The sequence below is a fragment of the Neopsephotus bourkii genome, unplaced genomic scaffold (assembly GCF_033783945.1).
Source record: "Neopsephotus bourkii isolate Nb327-2 ecotype Australia unplaced genomic scaffold, CSIRO-AGI_Nbou_v1 NB_867, whole genome shotgun sequence".
NCBI classification, from domain to species: Eukaryota; Metazoa; Chordata; class Aves; order Psittaciformes; family Psittacidae; genus Neopsephotus; species Neopsephotus bourkii.
The window spans coordinates 392,415-411,337 of record NW_026901363.1 but is presented as its reverse complement, the minus strand read 5'-3'; the positions used below and the strand labels follow the sequence as shown (position 1 = coordinate 411,337).

The 18,923-nt window shown below is 43.5% G+C and overlaps 2 protein-coding genes across 3 annotated transcripts in view; both read left to right on the top strand.

Annotated features, from left to right (window-relative positions):
* Positions 1-18,923, top strand: part of LOC133214031 (potassium voltage-gated channel subfamily C member 1-like) — a 310,932-nt gene that overhangs the window by 35,839 nt on the left and 256,170 nt on the right. The gene's annotated exons all lie outside the window — the stretch shown is intronic.
* Positions 1-18,923, top strand: part of MSN (moesin) — a 42,229-nt gene that overhangs the window by 10,498 nt on the left and 12,808 nt on the right. Inside the window, exon 2 of one of the 2 annotated variants that reach the window (XM_061356680.1) lies at positions 13,455-13,538. In XM_061356680.1, the coding sequence (XP_061212664.1) occupies positions 13,455-13,538 (84 nt within the window). Of the gene's footprint in view, positions 1-13,454; positions 13,539-18,923 lie in introns of those variants that run through there. The other variant, XM_061356681.1, reaches the window with a different exon arrangement.

Below are 18,923 nucleotides of genomic sequence, written 5' to 3'. Positions count from 1 at the left end.
CTGTGGTTTGTTACTAACATCTTAAACTGAAGGTTGACTGCAAGCTGCAGTGCAATGTGTTGTGCTCAACTTGAATACCCTTTTGTACACCCAAGAGAACAGGGTAGAGATCTTTTCCGAATGAGGATACATGTCAGCATCTTCACTGGACATATTACTGTCTCTGGAACAGCAAAAGATGGAGCAAATGGGACTAAACCCACACTAAACCAGTGAGCTTCTAGATCACTGAGAGATCAGAGCAATCAACTGAAGATGAGATGTCCTGAACAGCACTTGCTTCTGCATCATACACAGGAAATAATGACGCTATCTTAGCATTTGTGAGAACAAACACTAAGTAATCAGAATCTGTTTAAAAATCTGACAGAAGGCTGCCCTGCTCCTTTGCTGCTTCAGTTCTGACTAATTAAATATAAAGGCTTTGTTGCTTGTTCTGTACTTGGTGCACCCCTGTGCAGTCTTTTCTGCCACTAAGCACCAACTTAGCCATGGGAGAAGTGGTTGGTCACCTCCTGTAAGCTTTGAAAGCGTCTTTCATTCATACCACAAAGTAGCTGGTTAGCGTTTCTTCTTCTTACATGGAACACCTCAAATTCATCTATTGATAGGAAATTAAAGATTCCAAATTTAAGATTCACTGCATAGTAGCTTGCTTCTCCATGAGCTGGTTCCCTCGTTTTGGTGGAAGGATGCATATCCTTGGTATCTTGAGGCTGTGTGCTGCATTTCCCTGTCCTTTCAAATGTTTCCTTGTCTCTTTGCAAGTGACTATGTGCAAATGTTTTGGTCTCAGAACCCGCACAGAGGACTTCCCAGTGAAATGCTTTTATGGTATTTTAATGACAGCTTTGATTTGGCAGTGTTTGGAAGGATTTGAAAATAATTTGTATCTGAGGGGAGTCAGACAGTCTTGTAAATCAAATAATATTGATCTGCCATTCCCTTAGAGAAGGATGGGTTATTAGATGCATTAATGTGGACCTGTCAGTTTTCACAAGCCTGTGCAAGAGTAGCTTGCTGCTCTTCCTGCTCCTAGTGTTCTGGCGATATGCAGTTGGAGGTGAGTTACCTACATGCAGGAATGTTGAAGGAACCCCAGGCTTTGATCAAAGTTGAAATAATGCCTGCAAATCCTATGCTGCTGTTCCTTAACATGTGGGAAAGAACCTGAAAACATAACAAAGATCAACCCTACACAGCAGGCCTGAGTGAGAGCAAAGCTCTCAAGTTGACTTGTGAATGCTCTTTGCAGAAGGCTGCATTGCAGACTCCCTGCCTCTCCTTAGTCTAGTAAGTTGAACATGACCTGGCAGTGTGTGCTCGCAGCCCAGAAAGCAATCGTATCCTGGGCTGTATCAAAAGCAGTGTGACCAGCAGGTCGAAGGAGGTGATCCTCCCCCTCTACTCTGCTCTTGTGAGACCTCACCTGGAGCACTGTGTGCAGTTCTGGTGTCCTCTACATAAAAAGGACATGGAACTGTTGGAACAAGTCCAGAGGAGGCCACGAGGATGATCAGGGGCTGGAGCACCTCCTGTATGAAGACAGGCTGAGAAAGTTGGGGCTGTTCAGCCTGGAGAAGGGAAGCTGCTTGGAGACCTCAGAGCAGCCTTCCAGTATCTGAAGGGGACCTATAGGGATGCTGGGGAGGGACTCTTCATTAGGGACTGTAGTGATAGGACAAGGGGTAATGGGTTAAAACTTAAACAGGGGAAGTTTAGATTGGATATAAGGAGGAAGTTCTTTACTGTGAGGGTGGTGAGGCACTGGAATGGGTTGCCCAGGGAGGTTGTGAATGCTCCATCCCTGGCAGTGTTCAAGACCAGGTTGGATGAAGCCTTGGGTGACATGGTTTAGTGTGAGGTGTCCCTGCCCATGGCAGGGGGATTGGAACTGTATGATCTTAAGGTCCTTTCCAACCCTAACTATTCTATGATTCTAAGCTTTAGTGTTTGCTTTTGTAATTTACATTTGTATGTATTTTGACTTGCATAGGAGATACACTGAGCATCTGGCTATTTCTCTTCTTACTACTCAGCTGTGTTTTTCAGTTTTGACCTTCAGCTTCAGGAAGACCATTAGCAGTTCAGCTTATCTGTATGCTTGGTTGCATAAAGATAGTCCATAGTATCTCTGTTTGTAGAGGAGTTTTAAAGGATCTGAATACTGAAACTGCGCATCAAGGCAGGAAATTTTTCCTGCCCTCTTGATACAAGAAGTCAGTTTCTGCCATGAGCATTATAAATGCTTGAGTTAATGAGGGCAGCTCCGCAGCAGCCTCTGCAGTCTGGTAGAATACTGAACAAGTTAAGCTGAGAACCCCAGAGGCTCTCTGGTCCAACCATGCTCAGAACAATCCCAATTTCAAAGTTGGATCACTTTCTAAGTTAGGCTGGATTGTTCAGGGTCTTGCTTTTGGTACAGGGGGACGGTAGTATTTGACAAAAGTAACTTGGAAAGTAATGGAGCTTAATGTCATGTGGATGCCTGGAGGGTTGCAAACTCATTTTCTGGAGTGCAGAGATACGGAGAAAGTAAGAGCTAGTCAAATATGATGAAAAAAACCCTAATGATTGAAAGCAAACCCTTTATTTTAACACTTAATATAAAGCCCAGTTACTTTTCAGCTCTCTTACCTGTTGTGTACAGTTGATCTCTGCAGGGCATCTCTGGGTATATCCAGGCAGTGTTCTGAAAACACCTTCCCATGTGAAGCTAGTGTAGGCCAGAGAACTATGTCAGCTTGGTTGCGTGTTTGAGAGCTTTGATGGTTTGCTGCAACTGTACCGTTTTGCTCCCATCAATGTGTTTGTCTTGCACTGCCCTGAATAGTTCAATAGTGCATCACTTCTGTTCTTCAGAACTGTGTTAATGGCATGTGCACATGTGGCTTGACGAAGGGTAAATCTCACCAAAGGGCTATGTATCAGAGCTACTGCAAAGGATAAAGCAGGAGTGGTTGAAAGCAAAGGTTGCTCAGTAGCTTGGCCCGTCCTGTCCTATTGTACCCCAAAAGCCACCTTACCCTTCCCTCTTCCTGCAGTCTGTGCCAGCAGTAATGCCCCCATGTAAATGTGGTGAATGGGACTGATGAAACAGTTCTGTTGGAAAAACGGCAGATGAGTTATTCTCTGCCTGATTCATTCTTTGGTCCTGCTTGTGGTGTAGTCATGGAGCGCTAATACAAAGCCAAAAAAGGCAGTAGGAGGATGCAGGGTGTTTGGGATGGGTTGTCCTGGCGATGGGACCGCACCCTGCGGGTGCTGGCTCTGCTCCCTGCAGTTCTGTGCCCACTTGTGGGATGCTGGGTCTCGTGTATGCTGGTGTTGTAGCCACTCTCTATTAGGAAAGCTCAAGTGTTTGAACTAGATGGAGCTTAAAATAACAAAAGGTACTTCAGCAATCACAAGCTGGTCTTTTATAAGCCTTGTGCAGTCCCAAGAGCACTATTTAGAACCTAAAATAGGTTGGTGGTGAGGAAAGCAAATGTGGGTGGGGAAACTGAATATTAAAAAGAAGTGCTGAAAGGAGCCATTTCGGGGAAATCCTGCGTTTTGGGGAACCATGACCTAAATAGATAGGGAAAGGCAGGCAGCCTAAATGAGACCCTGTTCTGAAAGGAAGTTGCAGGATTTGTCTAGTACACTGGAAATGATAAACCCGAGAATCACAGGATGATGAAACAGCTTTACCTCACTCTTGACTGTGCCTGCAGTTAAATTTGGAGGGATGGCTCATAGTCTGGGCAGTCGGATCCCACAGTAAGGCTGTGTTCTAGCTCCTAGAAGTCTGGATATTGTTCAGATATTCAGTGAGCGCTGTGAGCTGGCCAAGAACTTGATGTGCCACACCCAGGCAGTGCTGTGGATGTCTGAAACAGGCAGCCCTGTGTTCAGCTGCCCCTCGCTGCAGTGAGCTGAGATGCTGGGTGTCTCCTGGTTGCAGAACAGAGAAGCAATGAGAAACAGATAAGCATGCTTCTGATGTGTTCATCCAAACATGAGAACCCTTTGGAAGGAAGAGCTCAGTCACAGCAGTTATCTCCATGCTGTCTTTCCTGTGGAAAGTCTCTTTAATGATAAGCAGAGTGTCTGAGCATAGCTTTTTATTCATTTGCCCTCAATTCCAAGTTATCTTTAAGACAATTCTTAATTGCAGGTGACTTTAGAGACCTTTGCATAGGGAATGATTATTTAGTTTATTAGTTAGTGAATGTCAAATATTTACTGTACATGTGGTGCCTCTATGCAGCTCACATTTGTCTTGTTAGCATCCTGTCTTCATCTTGTTTTGAGCCCCTTCCAGCAAAATAGCTGCTTATAATTCTGGCAGACATCCACTGGATGCTAGGTTTGGGAAGTGTATTGGCTGTCTGGAAATGTGCCTTGGCTACCCGTCTTGTCTGCTTAACCCCTTGAACTGGGTCTTTGCAGCCGTTAAACGGTACTGGGAAATCCCTGCTTTTGGAATGGAGCTTGGGAGGGAAAAACTAGACTAAGGCAAGTTTAGGGGTGGGGAGAAAAGTTGTCTTCTGAGAGTCTTCTCAGATGCTTCCAGTGGTGGTAGTGAGTGCTGGCACTGTTTTGCTTGTTAAGTTACTGCAGTAGCAGCCAGGATAATAGCATTAGTGTAAGGTGTGCAATTGAGGGGGGGGATGGACATAAAATACTTGCTTGTAACGTGTGAATAGGATTGCTTAGGAAGGGCACACAATAGCTGTGAGGAATGTCACCCATACCACTGCTGGCATTTCAAATATGCCCTGCTGACTGCCTTTAATTTGAAGAGCTTTCGCTAGGGATGTGGTTAAGCTCAGACATGTGAAGTACAACTCCCAACCCTACTATTAGTGTGCAGAGGCCATAATAGGCATATACTATTTCACCAGAGAATAGCATCGTCTAACAGGCACACAAAACAGGGTGTTTACAAAATAAACCTCCCCCCCAACCAAAAGCCAAAGTTACTCAGGGTATAGAAGTTGAATGATGGCAACTGCACATGGCTAGATTTTGCTTCAAGTTTTCCCACCTGATCCAGATGGTGTGGAAAAGAGGTCAGGGTTTTCCCCCATGATTCTTTTTCATCTTCTTCTGAGTTTTGGCTAGTAAAGGATGTTCTTTAAGTAGCTCAAACAACAGGGACAAAAATAGTCATTCTAAAGGGCTCTTCAAACTGGCAATGTTAATGGCTTGGAACAGCTACAGGAAAGCAAAGGGAGGTGCATGAGGAATCTATTTATGAGAAAGGAAATGGTAAAAATAGAGGAATTGATCCATTGCACAAGGTTGTGACAAAGTTGTGCAATAAATGGCATACAAGTATCTGGACTTCGCTGTAAATGTGGGGATCCACCCATGCTTTCTTTTAGTGGCTTGGTACCCTCATCTTGCAAGTCCTTTTGTCAAAGTGAAACTTGTTTGCACCCTGGACAGGGTGGCAAGATGCTAGCAGCCGTAGTGTTGAAACACTACCAGTAGGATGTGACTACTTGCTATCCGCTTGCTTGAAAAGGAAGGAATTGCATTTAAGTAGCTTAAACTTGGAATCATGTCACTAATGGTTTCGGAAGCCATGCTGTGTAGGGGGTAGGGGAATTCCCTGGCCCTTGTTGTTTTTTTTTTTTCTTTTAATTGTTTTGAATGAATAACTTCAGCATCTTCTCATAAAGTATGACTTTTATTCCTGAAAACATTGCCTGCCCAAATCAAATGACTAAATTGGGTAAACGATGCCTCCAGAGATCTGAAATGCCAAGTTCTCCAGCTTATTACGAAGCGATGGCATAGCTCTGGCCTTGTGTGGCTCTGTGTTCTTGCATTACTAGTGTGTGCTTCCTAGTGCTAACTGAAGAAGACAGCAGAAGACAATGGCAGCAAGTGTCTTCAAAGAAATAGATTTTATTTATTTATTTATTTATTGGTAACATTCCTGCTTACCATTGGCTACATGGAATAGTTTCATTTTCCTTATCACAGGAGATGAGCAGTGCAAATTCATCTCAAAATAACTTCCTGTGTTAACAGCTAAACAAATACATATTTGGGGCTCTGATACTACAGTACGACAGAGCTTATATTAGGGTAAATCACTTGTTCTCTGCTTTGAAGCTGACTGCTTTAGCATTATTAGTTTGCCGATGACCCCAAGCTGTGTGGTTCAGTTGATACGCTGGAGGGAAGGAATGCCATCCAGAGGGACCTCGACACGCTTGTGAGGTGGGCTGATGCCAACCTTATGAAGTTTAACCGTGCCAAGTGCAAGGTCCTACACCTGGGTCAGAGCAATCCCAGGCACAGCTACAGGTTGGGCAGAGAAGAGATTCAGAGCAGCCCAAGGAGAAGGACTTGGGGGTGCTGGTTGATGAGAAAATGAACGTGAGCCGGCTTCAGTGTGCGCTTGCAGCCCTGGATGATCTTAAGGTCCTTTCCAACCCTAACTATTCTATGATTCTATTTGGTACTGGATATTTAGAGCTGCCTCAGTCAATCTCTTCTCCTTACCCTTTTCAAGAATTGGGTTTGGCTCTGTCAACCACTGGATACAAAGCCTGCTTTAAACCCTGCCAGAAAATGCGTATAGCTGTTAGAGTGGACATAGAATCGGCTTATTTTGAACCCCTTTGTTAGACAAAGTAGAAATTCCCTGCTCTTCTAAGCTCCACATGGGGCAGAGGTACTTTTAAAAGCTTCCACCTTGGTCACCAAGTGCTAGAAGAGTGGGTAACCTGAAGAGTAGCTTTTTAATGGACATCATCTGTAACCAGCTTTCCCCCTGCCCTGTGTCAGTAAATCAGTGCTCTGAAGGTGAATATTACTGGAAGCCATGGGCAGAGAGCTTTCTGTGTTGGCAGCATCCTCTCAGTGTCTCTGCTGAAGTGAGATAAGTGTCAGATGCACACTTGTGTCATAGGGCATGTCTTGCTTCCTGCAGCTCCGGCGCTCCCTTCTCCACCCTTTCTCAGTTCAGTTTCTGCAGACAGACTCTTCAAAGCTGTGAGCTTTCTCAGTCTTGCCTGCTGTTGCTGTAGCTTGCTTCCTGTGGCAGCTTTTCCCCTTGCTGTTCTCAACAGCTTGGCTCCTGAAGCTGTCTGTGTGAAAGCTGCAGCTTGCTGCCCGCATGTCTCCGGTAAAGCAAGGTGGCAACTGGTGGAAGTGGAGGGACTGATCACGACTCTGATGTGGCTTTAAGATGTGGCCCCACAGAGGCTTCTGAATCAAGCTGTTTGCTCTTCTGTTGTTTTTAGTTCAAATCCTGACCTAAGTATGAGATTTTATTGATGAGGTGCTGCTTAGCTTTATCTGGCACTTGATTTTAAATTAAGCGAATTGGTCATTTTGTTGGGTTGATGTTTTCTCTAAGTGAATTTATTCATCCATGTGGTATGCTTGAGGTTAAGCACTGTTGTGTATGTGCCTACAGGGCTCTGCACATTAATCCAGTGGTTATGGACTCTCCCTGAGGACTTGGATCGCATTTGTGAGCTGTAGGTCGGTCAGAGATACGCACTTTACAGTAGAATCTGGAGGATGCTGCCAGTTCCTCGTGTTTTTGAAACTCACATCACCGTGGTCTAGACTGTTGCACATGAGACATGTGATCTCCTCCATTCTTCTGTAAGGGGATGGATGGTGGTGGGGGTAAGGGAACAGGCCAGAAAAAATCGTTGCTGAAGCTAATAAGAGGAGCTTCTTTCTGTGCTTCCAGACTGCAGTTCTTTATCCCTGCTGAACTCGGTGGTTGAGCCCATTAATCGAGATTGGAGTATGCAGTCCCTAGTTCCCTTTGTCACTGCCTGCTTACAGAGAAGCCGGTCCTCGCTCTGCAGTTGGCTTTTAATTGAGTTTTATTATAGTTACAGGCTGAAGTTTCCCTTGGATGACGCTGGGCTGTGGCATTCAGCATAATAGTGGATGAGGCTTTACTGTAAGCTTCATGTAAACCTGCCATTTCTTGCTGAGTCTGACTGTTAATGTTGGCATTTTCTTGTGCTTTAATGAACAGCTGTGTCTTTTTCATGTAAAGTAGCCTGAACCTTGTAATGCTGAGCTAGTTTTAAATGGTGGTTGGGTGCATAAGATAATGCATAAGAAAGGCAGTAAGCTTGGGCACCTCCAGCAATCTGATTCACGATCTATAACTTTCTGTCCTGGTTTATGTCTTAATATACAGCAGGTACAGCTAGGATGTGTTAGTAACTAGTGTATTGCTGAAAGGTATAGTCAACTCTGGTTGGTTTGTAACAACTGGCTTTGTCAGAAATTATGTTAAAACTGAATATCTAACAAGTACAGCAAAATGAACTTAGATGCTGTGTTGTCAACTGTGCAAAGAGAACAGGGGGTGGATGGGAAAGGTGCATTTTTTGTTTTCCTTTCACTACAGTCATGGGGGTGTTTTAGCTGGTAAAATGTTTTCAGATAATCTTTGCTGCGTGCACTTTCAGTCTTGGTATAAGGTGACATGTGCAAAGAAGCTCGATTTTTCTGTAACATCAGCTTTTTGTCCTCATGCTCTGCACTAAAATCACTAGGGATTCTTTAAAGGGTGAATTCCTACTACAGGCTGTAGTTAGGTACCAAAACACAGTAAGTGTCTATGAGGGTGATGTTATGCATACTGTATAGCCCAGAAGTCGTACTTCTAGCTCGCTGGTTCTGAGTGAATCAAAGGTGGGCAAACTTCCAGCTCTGCTATATTATGGTGACTTCATACAAATTGTCACAGTGGGCTGGAATGGGATGCCTTCCTTGGCTGTATTGCCCCCATATGTGGCTCCAGATGAAGGAGGAGTGCTGTGTTCCCAGGTGAGTGAGGAGGAGGGTAGTAGAGATGGCTGGGAAGCTCCAGGAACCTTTGGGAGGGTTAAAGCTCTCTTTGAGACTGCAGTGTGGCAGGGCCAGGGCTGGTGCCTGGGGTGTCCCTGCTGCTGTTCTGTTCCCTGATGAGCTTAGGGGTATGAAAAGGCCCTTTAAGACTGCTGGAAGGGGGCTTGGTTTAATTAAGTGTAATCCCTTTAAAAATTGCAAGCGCTTTCACATGACCTGATTCCAGTCTTGCACTGACACAGAGGATCCAGGGCTGTTTCGGTGGAGTGCTGGCACTCAGGACGGACCCAGATGTCTGTGAGTATTGCTGGTACTGCAGGTGGGGGCTCTTCCCAGGTTGTGCAAAGTGTGATGCCCTAGTACACTCCATGGGTCAGCATGTGACTCCTGTCCTTGCAGCAGGGCCTGTGTTGGCTGGCCAGCTTGGTGGGAAGTGAAGTACAACCCTGGGGAGCCAATGTCCTGCAGAAAACACTTGTGTTTTGAGGGACAGAGGAACAATTATCATTATACTTACTATCCTGTTGCTAATCTTGTTGAAAACCAAAACTGGGAAGGTTTTCAGATTATTAGGGTGCCTTATGAGACCTAGAGTTCAGAGTTTATTCAACTTCACTGGGATTTGATGTGATTCTCTGGTCAGAACAGTTGGAACCGATGCATGGTGCTAGTTTAGTACCTTTATCTGCAGAAAAAGGTGCTCTGTAGCATAGAGGGTCTATAAAGGATGGCCTGGAATTACTTATTAATTGAACATCTGTAATAGCCAAATGAGCAGTTAAATATGGCTTTTCCCTATGTTATTTTCTCCAGAAATAACCCACTTGGTGGCTTGAACTTGAGAAACATGAATATGTGAAGCTTGAAGCCTGCGAACCAGCAGGGTATAACAGCTTCCTCACACTCAGGAAATTGAGGGAGGAAAGAAACTTTAGCTTAGGGTCAGGGTTTTGTAGAGGTTGATACCCTGTTGTGCTGACTCTACCTATTATTCTGACATGAATTTCCTAGTATTCTCTTCCTGTCTCAACTGACAAACAGAACTGTCTGTTTTACCTCTTGTGGCTGCTCAACATGCTGGGGCATTAGCACAAGTAGTACATCCGTTACTCAGTGTGACAGTATCCGTCTTTCCTGTTTGTCCTGCCATATGCAGCTACAAATTTTCATCTTAGGAAGTAGTTCTAGCAAGTTGTTAGTAGGGCTTACTGAGAGACTTGGAAGGTAACTGATCATCACTGCTGCTAGTAAAACTTAGGGATCTCAGTGAGGCAGAAAGTGAGACTTGAAGGGATATTGGCAATATTAAAATACCTGGAAAGATGCTGCAGATGGGTGCCTGGTACCAGTCTCTAAGCCTGTCTCCTGTAGTCTGCTAAACACTATGGGAGGAGGGTGGTTGTGTCCTGTAGCTTTTGAAAGCTTTGGCTTATCAAAAGGAGCTTTCTTTGGCTGCAGCTGCTCCGGGGGCTGGAACAGTGTCTCTTCCATGCAAGAGGTTTTGTCTGTGTAGGAGGTCTTGCCCTCACCACAACACTGTCCTTGGCAGCAGGAAGCTCTTTAATGTGCTCTGGTAGTGGCAATCTTTAGCTGTGCTTAGACTGGTAGAACAATGGTAATTCCTCAAATAGAGAAGAGGAAGAGTTGCTAGGTTTCTAGCTCTTTCCTGTAGCTGTTATGAAATGAATCAGTTAAATACGGGCTTTTTTTCTTGAGTGTTTTTTAGCTTGGTGAGTGTAAATTTGTTTGCTGGTTGAAAAGTGGTACTTGAATTTTCTTGTAATGTGCAAGATGATCTTCTCTGGAAGCTTTTCATACAATGTTGCTAGCTGTTTGTATGCAAAATATGTGAAATGATGCTCATAAGATAAAAGAAGGCCTATTTAGAGGCCACCTACTAAGGTAAAACTTCTGCTAGATGAAGATCTAACCAGAATTTAGAGGGCTGCAGACACAAAATAAGCTTAACAAAGCTGATGTTTATAGCAGCCTAACTTCTCAGCCAAGTATTAGTGTGAAACTAATGATTAAAACGGCACTGGTACAGCCCAGGACATACTTTCCCCAGCTCAGTCTGCTGATGGTTAACAGCAGTTTGCTGTTGAATGTGTTAAAGCTGTGTTCCGATCAGGGAAGCTAGCATTACCAGGGTGTGGTTCTCGAAAGCAGCAAGCCTGTTTCCTGTGGTGTCTTAGCTCATGCTGTCTTACTGAACAGGCTGAAGTTGCCAGTGCAGACCCCATTCAAGACTTTGCTGCTCCTAAACCTTAGGTTGCTGCGCATCTTGAGCATAGGGGTGGGGTGGGGGGCACATGTATCTTTTCCTACTGAATGTACTGAGTGCAGGATGGTAACTGGTCAGCTTAAGTGCATTTACATAAGTGATGGGTTCCAGCATGGGACCTTATTTTACTGTGCTGACAAAGATGCAAGTCTTAATTCATGCAGAATACTTATTTATGAGGATAGTTACTGAAGCAGCTTTGTTGTAAATTTTAAGCTCTGATTTGCTCTAAACAGCTATTTGGGCACAGGCTGCTAAGAGCTGCCACAAACATTTCAGTTCTGTTTTCTGGTGCTTCCTCTGTGCTCAGATGCTTAAGAGTTCGATCGCCTCTGTGCACGGTAAGAGTAGCTACTGTGTTTTATCCTTATGCAGTGGAGCCCAAAGACTGTTTTTGCTCTCACTGTAGCTGGCACATTTGTGTTTTAGGTGAACATGAAAGACTTCAAAACCCCCAGTAAGCAACTTGTTGCTCAATAGCTCATTTAATGTACCCCCTCTTATACTCGGAGACATCTTCACTCTGACTGGTGGGTGTGCTGAGCAAAGTCAGGCTTACAAGCCAGCACTCTTTGTAGAAGAGGCTGCTTCCAGGTACAAGTAGCAAAGCTGTTTTTGAGAGTGTTCAGTCCTCCTAGCAGTAGTGGGATTCCTGGGTCACCAAAGCATTGTGAAATGAGCCAGTTGTCAACACCTTGCATCTGAGGAGAACAGTTTTTGGACAGTATAGCAAAGCTTCAGGCAACTGCATGCTACTGAAAGCTGCTAATTTTAAAGAAAGCTTGATTGTCTATGAGTTGAGGTCATTTGCTCTGTCCCTGCTACTTCAGTACGCTGTTTGAATTTGTTATGTCAGAAGGTTCAGAGGATTTCAAAACAACTTATGGAAAAGCAGAGGAGGAATGTTATCTTTGCTCCAGTAATGTCTGTGTAGCATTCCTTATGCATAGAACAGTTAGAACTGCAACCCTACTTGACTTCAGTTGTGCTTGTTAAGCCTATGTTTAACCTCTTCTAGAACATGCTGAAATGTTTAGCTAAAAACTTAAAGCCTTCAGGTTCATCACGAGGGGGTGTCAAGTATGAAATAGTGCTGTGTCTGGGCTCAGGTAGGCTTTTGGTAAACTTCAAAATCTGTTTGGGTATAATGGTCTCTTTTGGCACTTGACTTAGGCTTAGTGAGCAGAATACTTCTTGTTTATGGGGGAAAAATGATTGCAGCTTTCTTGCAGTCTCCTGCTGCTGTTTTAGTGAGCAAGATGTGAAATCTGTCCATGCACTTGATGGAAATATGGGGATCAGATCTGGCTGCTATCATGTCAGTCTTGGTGGTTCTTTGACTATTTCTCTGTTTACTCTGTCTTTTTTGTATTGTGTTAGCTTATAGTCCAAGTGTGAATTTGAGTTATTCTTACTAAAATTGCTCCTGGTACAGTTCCCCTCACCCTTTGCCCCTTGAAGGTGGGTTGAGTATGCTAAGAGGATTGACTGTACTGAAGAGCAAGCAAATTAGGATTTGCTGATGTGGGAGTAAAAGGCTGTTGCAAAGAAGAGAACAGTGAATGCAAGGCCTGTAAGCTGGGGCTTGGTGCATTGTGAATCTCTTTGCTGTGTACAGCTTCAAGTTTTGAACCTTTGTGTTGACTGAAACATTGAAATGGTTTGAGCTAAAGCATTTGCAGCTTGTGTTCTTAAACTGGGACATGTCTTTGTCTTTTTCAGTTGATAGGTATGCAAATGGAAATGAAGTCTCAGACAGGTTAGTGTACTTACAGGTCTTACTTTGCCTGGTCTAAAGTTGAGGCATCTGTGTTTAGGCAGGAGTATTCTTATCTACACCCAAGAATGTGCACAATGTTTTCCAGCAGTGTTCAGTTGTTGTGAATGCAATTGGCATATTTTACACTAATCTTTGAGGTGAAATGCCTCTGCAGTTGTTACTGGGGACTTCCTTGACGTCCATCCTTCAGATGGAATTGTTGGATGTGTGGTTGTTTGTACCAAGGTTTCAAACATCTTTGCTTTTATGAAAGACATCAGGATGTTCTGCACTAGAAATTCAACTCCATGAACTGTAAATGGCTCTCACATATGTCAATGTATAGACAGGAATGTTAGTAGGAATGGAGAGGACAAGCTCTTACAATGTCAAACAGGAAAGTTATATTCTATAGGGAAACTGGGAACTCCATGCTGGCAGGGCAGATGACTTTGTAACTGCTGGTAGTGAATTTCCTGGAGGCTTTAGAGCTGGTCCCTGGCTATGGGCATATGTTGGTTTTCATTATTGTGTGTTGTCACTTAAGGCACATGTTGTAATGATGCATTTTCTGTCTTCTAGATCAGCGTGCGTGTTACTACTATGGATGCTGAGCTGGAGTTTGCCATCCAGCCCAACACTACAGGGAAGCAACTCTTTGATCAGGTAAGTGATAAGAGCTGCAGAAGATCTAAAATTGATACAGATATTGTGAGTCTATTGAAATGACAGCAAACGATTTCTAAAGGACTTCAAAGACTAAGTGACAGTACACAGTAACTTCAAGAGAATTCAGCATAGTAAAACACTTTCTTCTTTTTTTTTTTCCCCCAAAACTACAGCTTTTTTTAATCTCCAGGAATGTGTTATGAGCTGTTCTTACCTCTAATGAATGGAATTGGTGTTATGGCTCATAAGATTTGGAAAGCAGTAGATGACTGAAGTCATAATTCAGAAGTCTTTGAGGGAGTTAGTAAACTATCTTTGGTTGGCTCACTTGCAAGCATTGTGTAATTGATTTCAAAGAGTAGTTGCTCTCTAAAACAGGAGAGGCTTAGCTGGGTTGCAAGTGTTGCTTCAATCCTTCAGTGCAGGTGAAACAACATTCTATACTCCCATCAGGCCCTAAGGGAAATCTTAATGAAAGTTATGTACTGTATTGCATTGAGCTGTCTTTATTCGGGTTCCTCAGCCTTCTACATTCTCTTGGCTAGGCAAATTTCCTCCTGCTTTGGTCCAGACAGAAGCAGGGAGGCATGTGCAGACTAAAGTTGGACCAGCTGAAGGCAGACATTATCCATTACAGCAGTTGAAACTTTGACAGACTCCACTGTGTTTTCTCTGCTGTAATCTTGAAGGCCATGGGTTTGCTACTTGGAGGACAATCTGAACAGTAAGTTCGTGGCTTAAAGTAAGTTGAATCTTGGATTAATGACAACATGAAGGAAGTGCCAGACCAGATAGGTCAGATATGGGTGTGGTTCAGTAGTGCTCAGCATTGTGAGGCCAGCTCTACATCTTTGTACCTATCTTAACAAAGAATAAAACTGAAGGGGTGACCCACCCATAGAAGTCAGTTACTTCATCTGGGGCCAGAAAACCTCATCTGAATCTTTTTGTCAGATGCTTAACCACAAACTACTACTTTCTGCCATACTCAGCTGAATGATTCAACCCTAGATGTTATATTGCTCTTTGCAGCCCAGCCCTGAAATGGAGGGAATAGAGTGAGATCCTAGGCTTTACAGAAAGAGCATCCTTTCATAATGGGAAAAGCAGAAAGGCTTTGAGGAAAGTTCTGAGTCGCAGTGTCATTCTCAGCTGTCTGTGTGATACTACATGGTAGCTCCTATGTATTTTAATCCTTTGTGGTCTCAATTGCAACAGTTTTTGATTGATAGAAGTGAGAGCTGAATTCTCTCTAGGATCCATGTGTGCAGTGTGGAACTCCAGCACCCTTAGTTCACAGGAGCATATACCAATGAAGCTGAGGTGAAATACCCCAAGTTCATCAAAAGGTGAACTATTTTTTTTGGAAAATAAATGGAAGCTTCCTATGATTATTTTTTTGAAACCTGTTTTTTTTTTTCACTTTAATCCAAGCAGAGCATCAGGTACTAACAAATGATGCTACTGAAGTCTCTGGTGGTTTTAATCTGCACATGATTTTTTCAGTCAGCTCTAGACCATCTGCATCTTTTGCTGTGAGCTGACATTGTGGTGGCAGACTTGGGCTTCAGCACTTTGTCTCCAGAAGCATCCGATTGTGTTTCCAATATGGGAACTCCTAATGTCTTAGTAATTGATTTCACTCCTTTGTGTCATGGTCTCCAACAGCTGCATGTTCTCCTCCCTGCTGTGTGCTTCACACAGCACCTGTCTAAACACGAGTTTTGATTTGCTTTTGCTGTCGTAAACAATTTGCAAAGGGAAAAAACAAATGATGCTGCTGCAGAACTAAGTTTCTATATTGCTAATGTAAACGAGGCTGTGTTTAGTTCAGCTGAATTGGATTGTAGGTCAAGTTGGAAGAGGAAATACAGTGTATGTGAGTTAAAGGTGTCTGAAGCTAGCTGTTAAACATTTGCTATATCTAAAAGGTCTGGTGGACATCCCTTTATACTGTCCATATATCAAGCTCGCTGGAATAAGAATTAAACTGTTTTCCTGTGCTTTAGCACACAAGATTTCCTTGTGGAGTTAGTGGTGTTGGTTCCTGATAGGGCTGACAACTGAAATGAACATCCTAGAGCCTCAGCAGTGGCTGATGTCCATGTTTTGACTAAATGACTAGTCAAAGACCTAGCACAATAGTGCTAGGTGGTGTTAGTGTAGTTACTACCACAGTGATGGTGATAGAAAGACTAACCCTTTGCTAGGGCTTGAGAACATTGGGAGCAGTAAGGGTAGGGAGTTGGCAGTAGATGTGATGGTATCAGATCTGTCTTCCACCTCTAGCATGAATAAGGAATTCTGAAGGCTACTGCTATGGAAGTATTTGAGGAGCCTAATCACAGCTTCTTTTGCTGTCCAGCAGGCTAATTATTGGCCCTTTATGCAATTAAGGAAACTTGATTGCAAAGGAAGCAGCATTCAGCTCCTGACACAATGGGAAATGTATCATCTTTGAACAATTACAACAGACTGTCTATCTTTTTTTTGAATGGAAAATTCAAGGCTCTTTCCTGTTGCAGAAAGATTTTACAGTCATGCTTACACCTAAAGGAAACCAAGTACTACTTGTATATGGACATGCTGAAACAGATTATTGATCTTTGCATGAAGAACTAGCTGAATGCCAAACCAAACACGAGAGCCTCTATTGAGCTCGCAGTAAATACTAAACTTGCTCCCTCTCGTATGGGGATGGGGCTTTGAATATGTTGGTAGCTGGCTTATAGCCAGTATATTTCAAATGACTGAGCTGTTTGTGTGCTTTAGATCCTGTAGAGATAGTCCAGAGCTGTTCTGCCTGCTGACACTGCTAACAGGGGTAAGCAGTCACTGCTGTCTGACTGATAACCTGCCCACCCTATATCAGTTTCTGTACTGACATGGTCTTGGGTCTGATGATGGAGATGTAAGAACAAAGTTATGGCTGTTCATTTTCTAGTTCCCTTGAATGATGTTGTCCTTCTGGAATTGCAAATTGAGTGTTTTCTACATGGTGCTGGTCCTGAAAAAGGATCTGCTTTCATCAATGCTTTTTTGAGGGAAGGGAGTGTTCCACTACAGAGCAAACTTACGGTTTTGCTGTTGCAGCACATTAACCTTCTGGTGTAAAAGCTGACTTTTGACTCTTTCACAGGAAAAAAAAGTAAGTTATCCTGCTTATTTTTGCCCCAGAGTGCCCTCTCACTTAAAGCTGTTAGTTCGGAGTTAAGCAAAAGGGAAGCTTGTAAGCATGACCAAGGTTTCTAGCTGCACAGCTTCCTTGGTGCATGCTGCTGGCTTTGCTCAGTAATGTTTAGGCAGATTGTGTTTCCATCTGTTGTGTATAAAGGCAGATAAATATACTTGTTGTGCCACACAATTCTGACCTGCTCTGAATAAGATTCAGAAGACATCTGTAAAGCTTATATCTGGGTAATAGCTTCATGAAGAGGAATAGTTTGAGTCTGAAGTCCTGTAGGAATAATAGATGAATGGGCTTGAGGCAGAACTGTTCCTGTCTCCCTCTTTCCTGCTTGGTTAAATTCCAAAGTAATTTTCTGTAATGATAAAACAATGCAGATGCTTCACTGCTTTGTTGGGAATAGTCTTCTGCCCCGAAGTAGCTGGGTGTAGAAACATCCTTGAGCTGATAGTAACATCATGATTTATACTAGAGATCTTTGTATAGCACCTGATCCTCATGGCTTGTATCTGCACTGCTTTAGCTTAAATAGCTTAAACTTGTATACATAGGCAACCTGGATTAATTGATACAGGAGGATTGTACTGTCTTGTCTTCTGAAGGTTTGCTTATATACCTCTTGCTATTGTACCTTAACATCAGCCGCTGAGCTCAGTGCTTATTGACTCACTAACAAACAGTAACTCTGCTCCCATTCTTCAGCTGCTAGCAATGGATTCAGAGAAGAGCCTGAGGATGGGTTATGCCTGTCAGGGGTGGTGCTTATCCCACAAGCCTGGTCACTTCATGGGTACCTTGAAATACTGCTTTCCTGGAGATGCAGGGCACAGGCATCAGTGAGAGCTGCTTGTTTTGCTTCTTTGACCCTTTTCGGTGTCAGGCTGAAGTGCAGTTGGACTAGGGACTAGTGTGTAAAACAAACAGAAAGCAAAGCAGTGCGATCTCCAACACATGAAAGATTAACTGATTCCCTGGTAAAACTGCTTAGCCACTTATTGCTGTGGGTAGCTTTGAAGTTGTGTCCCTTCAGTCTTACCTTTCTTTTCCTTTCATTCTTCCTTTTCTTTTGGTTAAATTGGTTCTAGCTTGAATCAGTGAGATTTTGGCCTGTTGGGGGAACGAGGGGACAAGCCCATGGCTTGGACACGGAGAGAGGTAACTAACTTGCTTGCCTAAGTGCTCTGTGGCTGGCTGCAGGCTTTCATGGAAATGCCCTGGTTAATGGACACTGCATCTTACTGGCTCCTCGGGCAGCCTGTGTACAGGCTTAGTCACAGAAGCCTCAACTGCTTTGACTTCTGCTCTGTGAAAACATACTCCCTTCCTCCATGTCTCCCACACATGCTATATGAAGCAGCTTCTAACATGCTTTGTTTCTTATCACTTTTGACCTTGGATCCTCCTGGCATCTTGTTCCTTCATTCCCCTTCAGAGCCCCTTATTCTTTCTAGTCTCTGGTAGAGAACTCTGCTGCCTGCTATACTGGGTCTGTTGTGTGGGGATGTCTACCCATTTGAAAGGCCTAGTAGTGTTTAAATACATAGGAAACAAGTTTGGAGCACTTGATTCAGTGCATGAAAACACCGAACCAAAAACTTAACTATGGCAGTTTCATGGTAGCAAGCAGCAAGTCCTGGGATAGTGGCTGGCTCCTCCAGCAAACCCTAGAACTCTTGTTTGTGTAATGAAGGCTCATGGTTGAGTGGTATGGAAATGTGTCTCAGATTTCACAGGAACATGTGGAAACTTGGCTTTTATAAAAGCAGTAGTCCAAAAATGGACTGCTTGTTGCTAAGGAGGTCAATGGCAAACTGTAACAAACTAAAAAACTTAAGATCCCGTCACTTAGCACTTTGGCATTTTAGTCCTTTGAAAGGCAAAGTTAGAAATGCATCCATCAGGCAAATGGAAAGGGAACAGTTGAGTCCTTGTGGCTGTAGATGGAGCCCATTGTGGGTATTAAGTTAGGGTACCTGTAAGACCATGTTCAAAGTTGGTTTTGACTATTGCATACAAAACTGCAGTTGTGGCACCAGTTCAGAGCTCCTCCAGTAATAAGGTGCTGTGCTAGCAGTTTTCTTTCAGAAGTGCTCGATATGTTTGTCGTAGAAAGGGAGAGAGGCCTGCTTCATTTTTAACTAGGATAGCATGTGAGATTCAGGACAGAATGCTGTGGTATAGCCTGGGATGCTTTA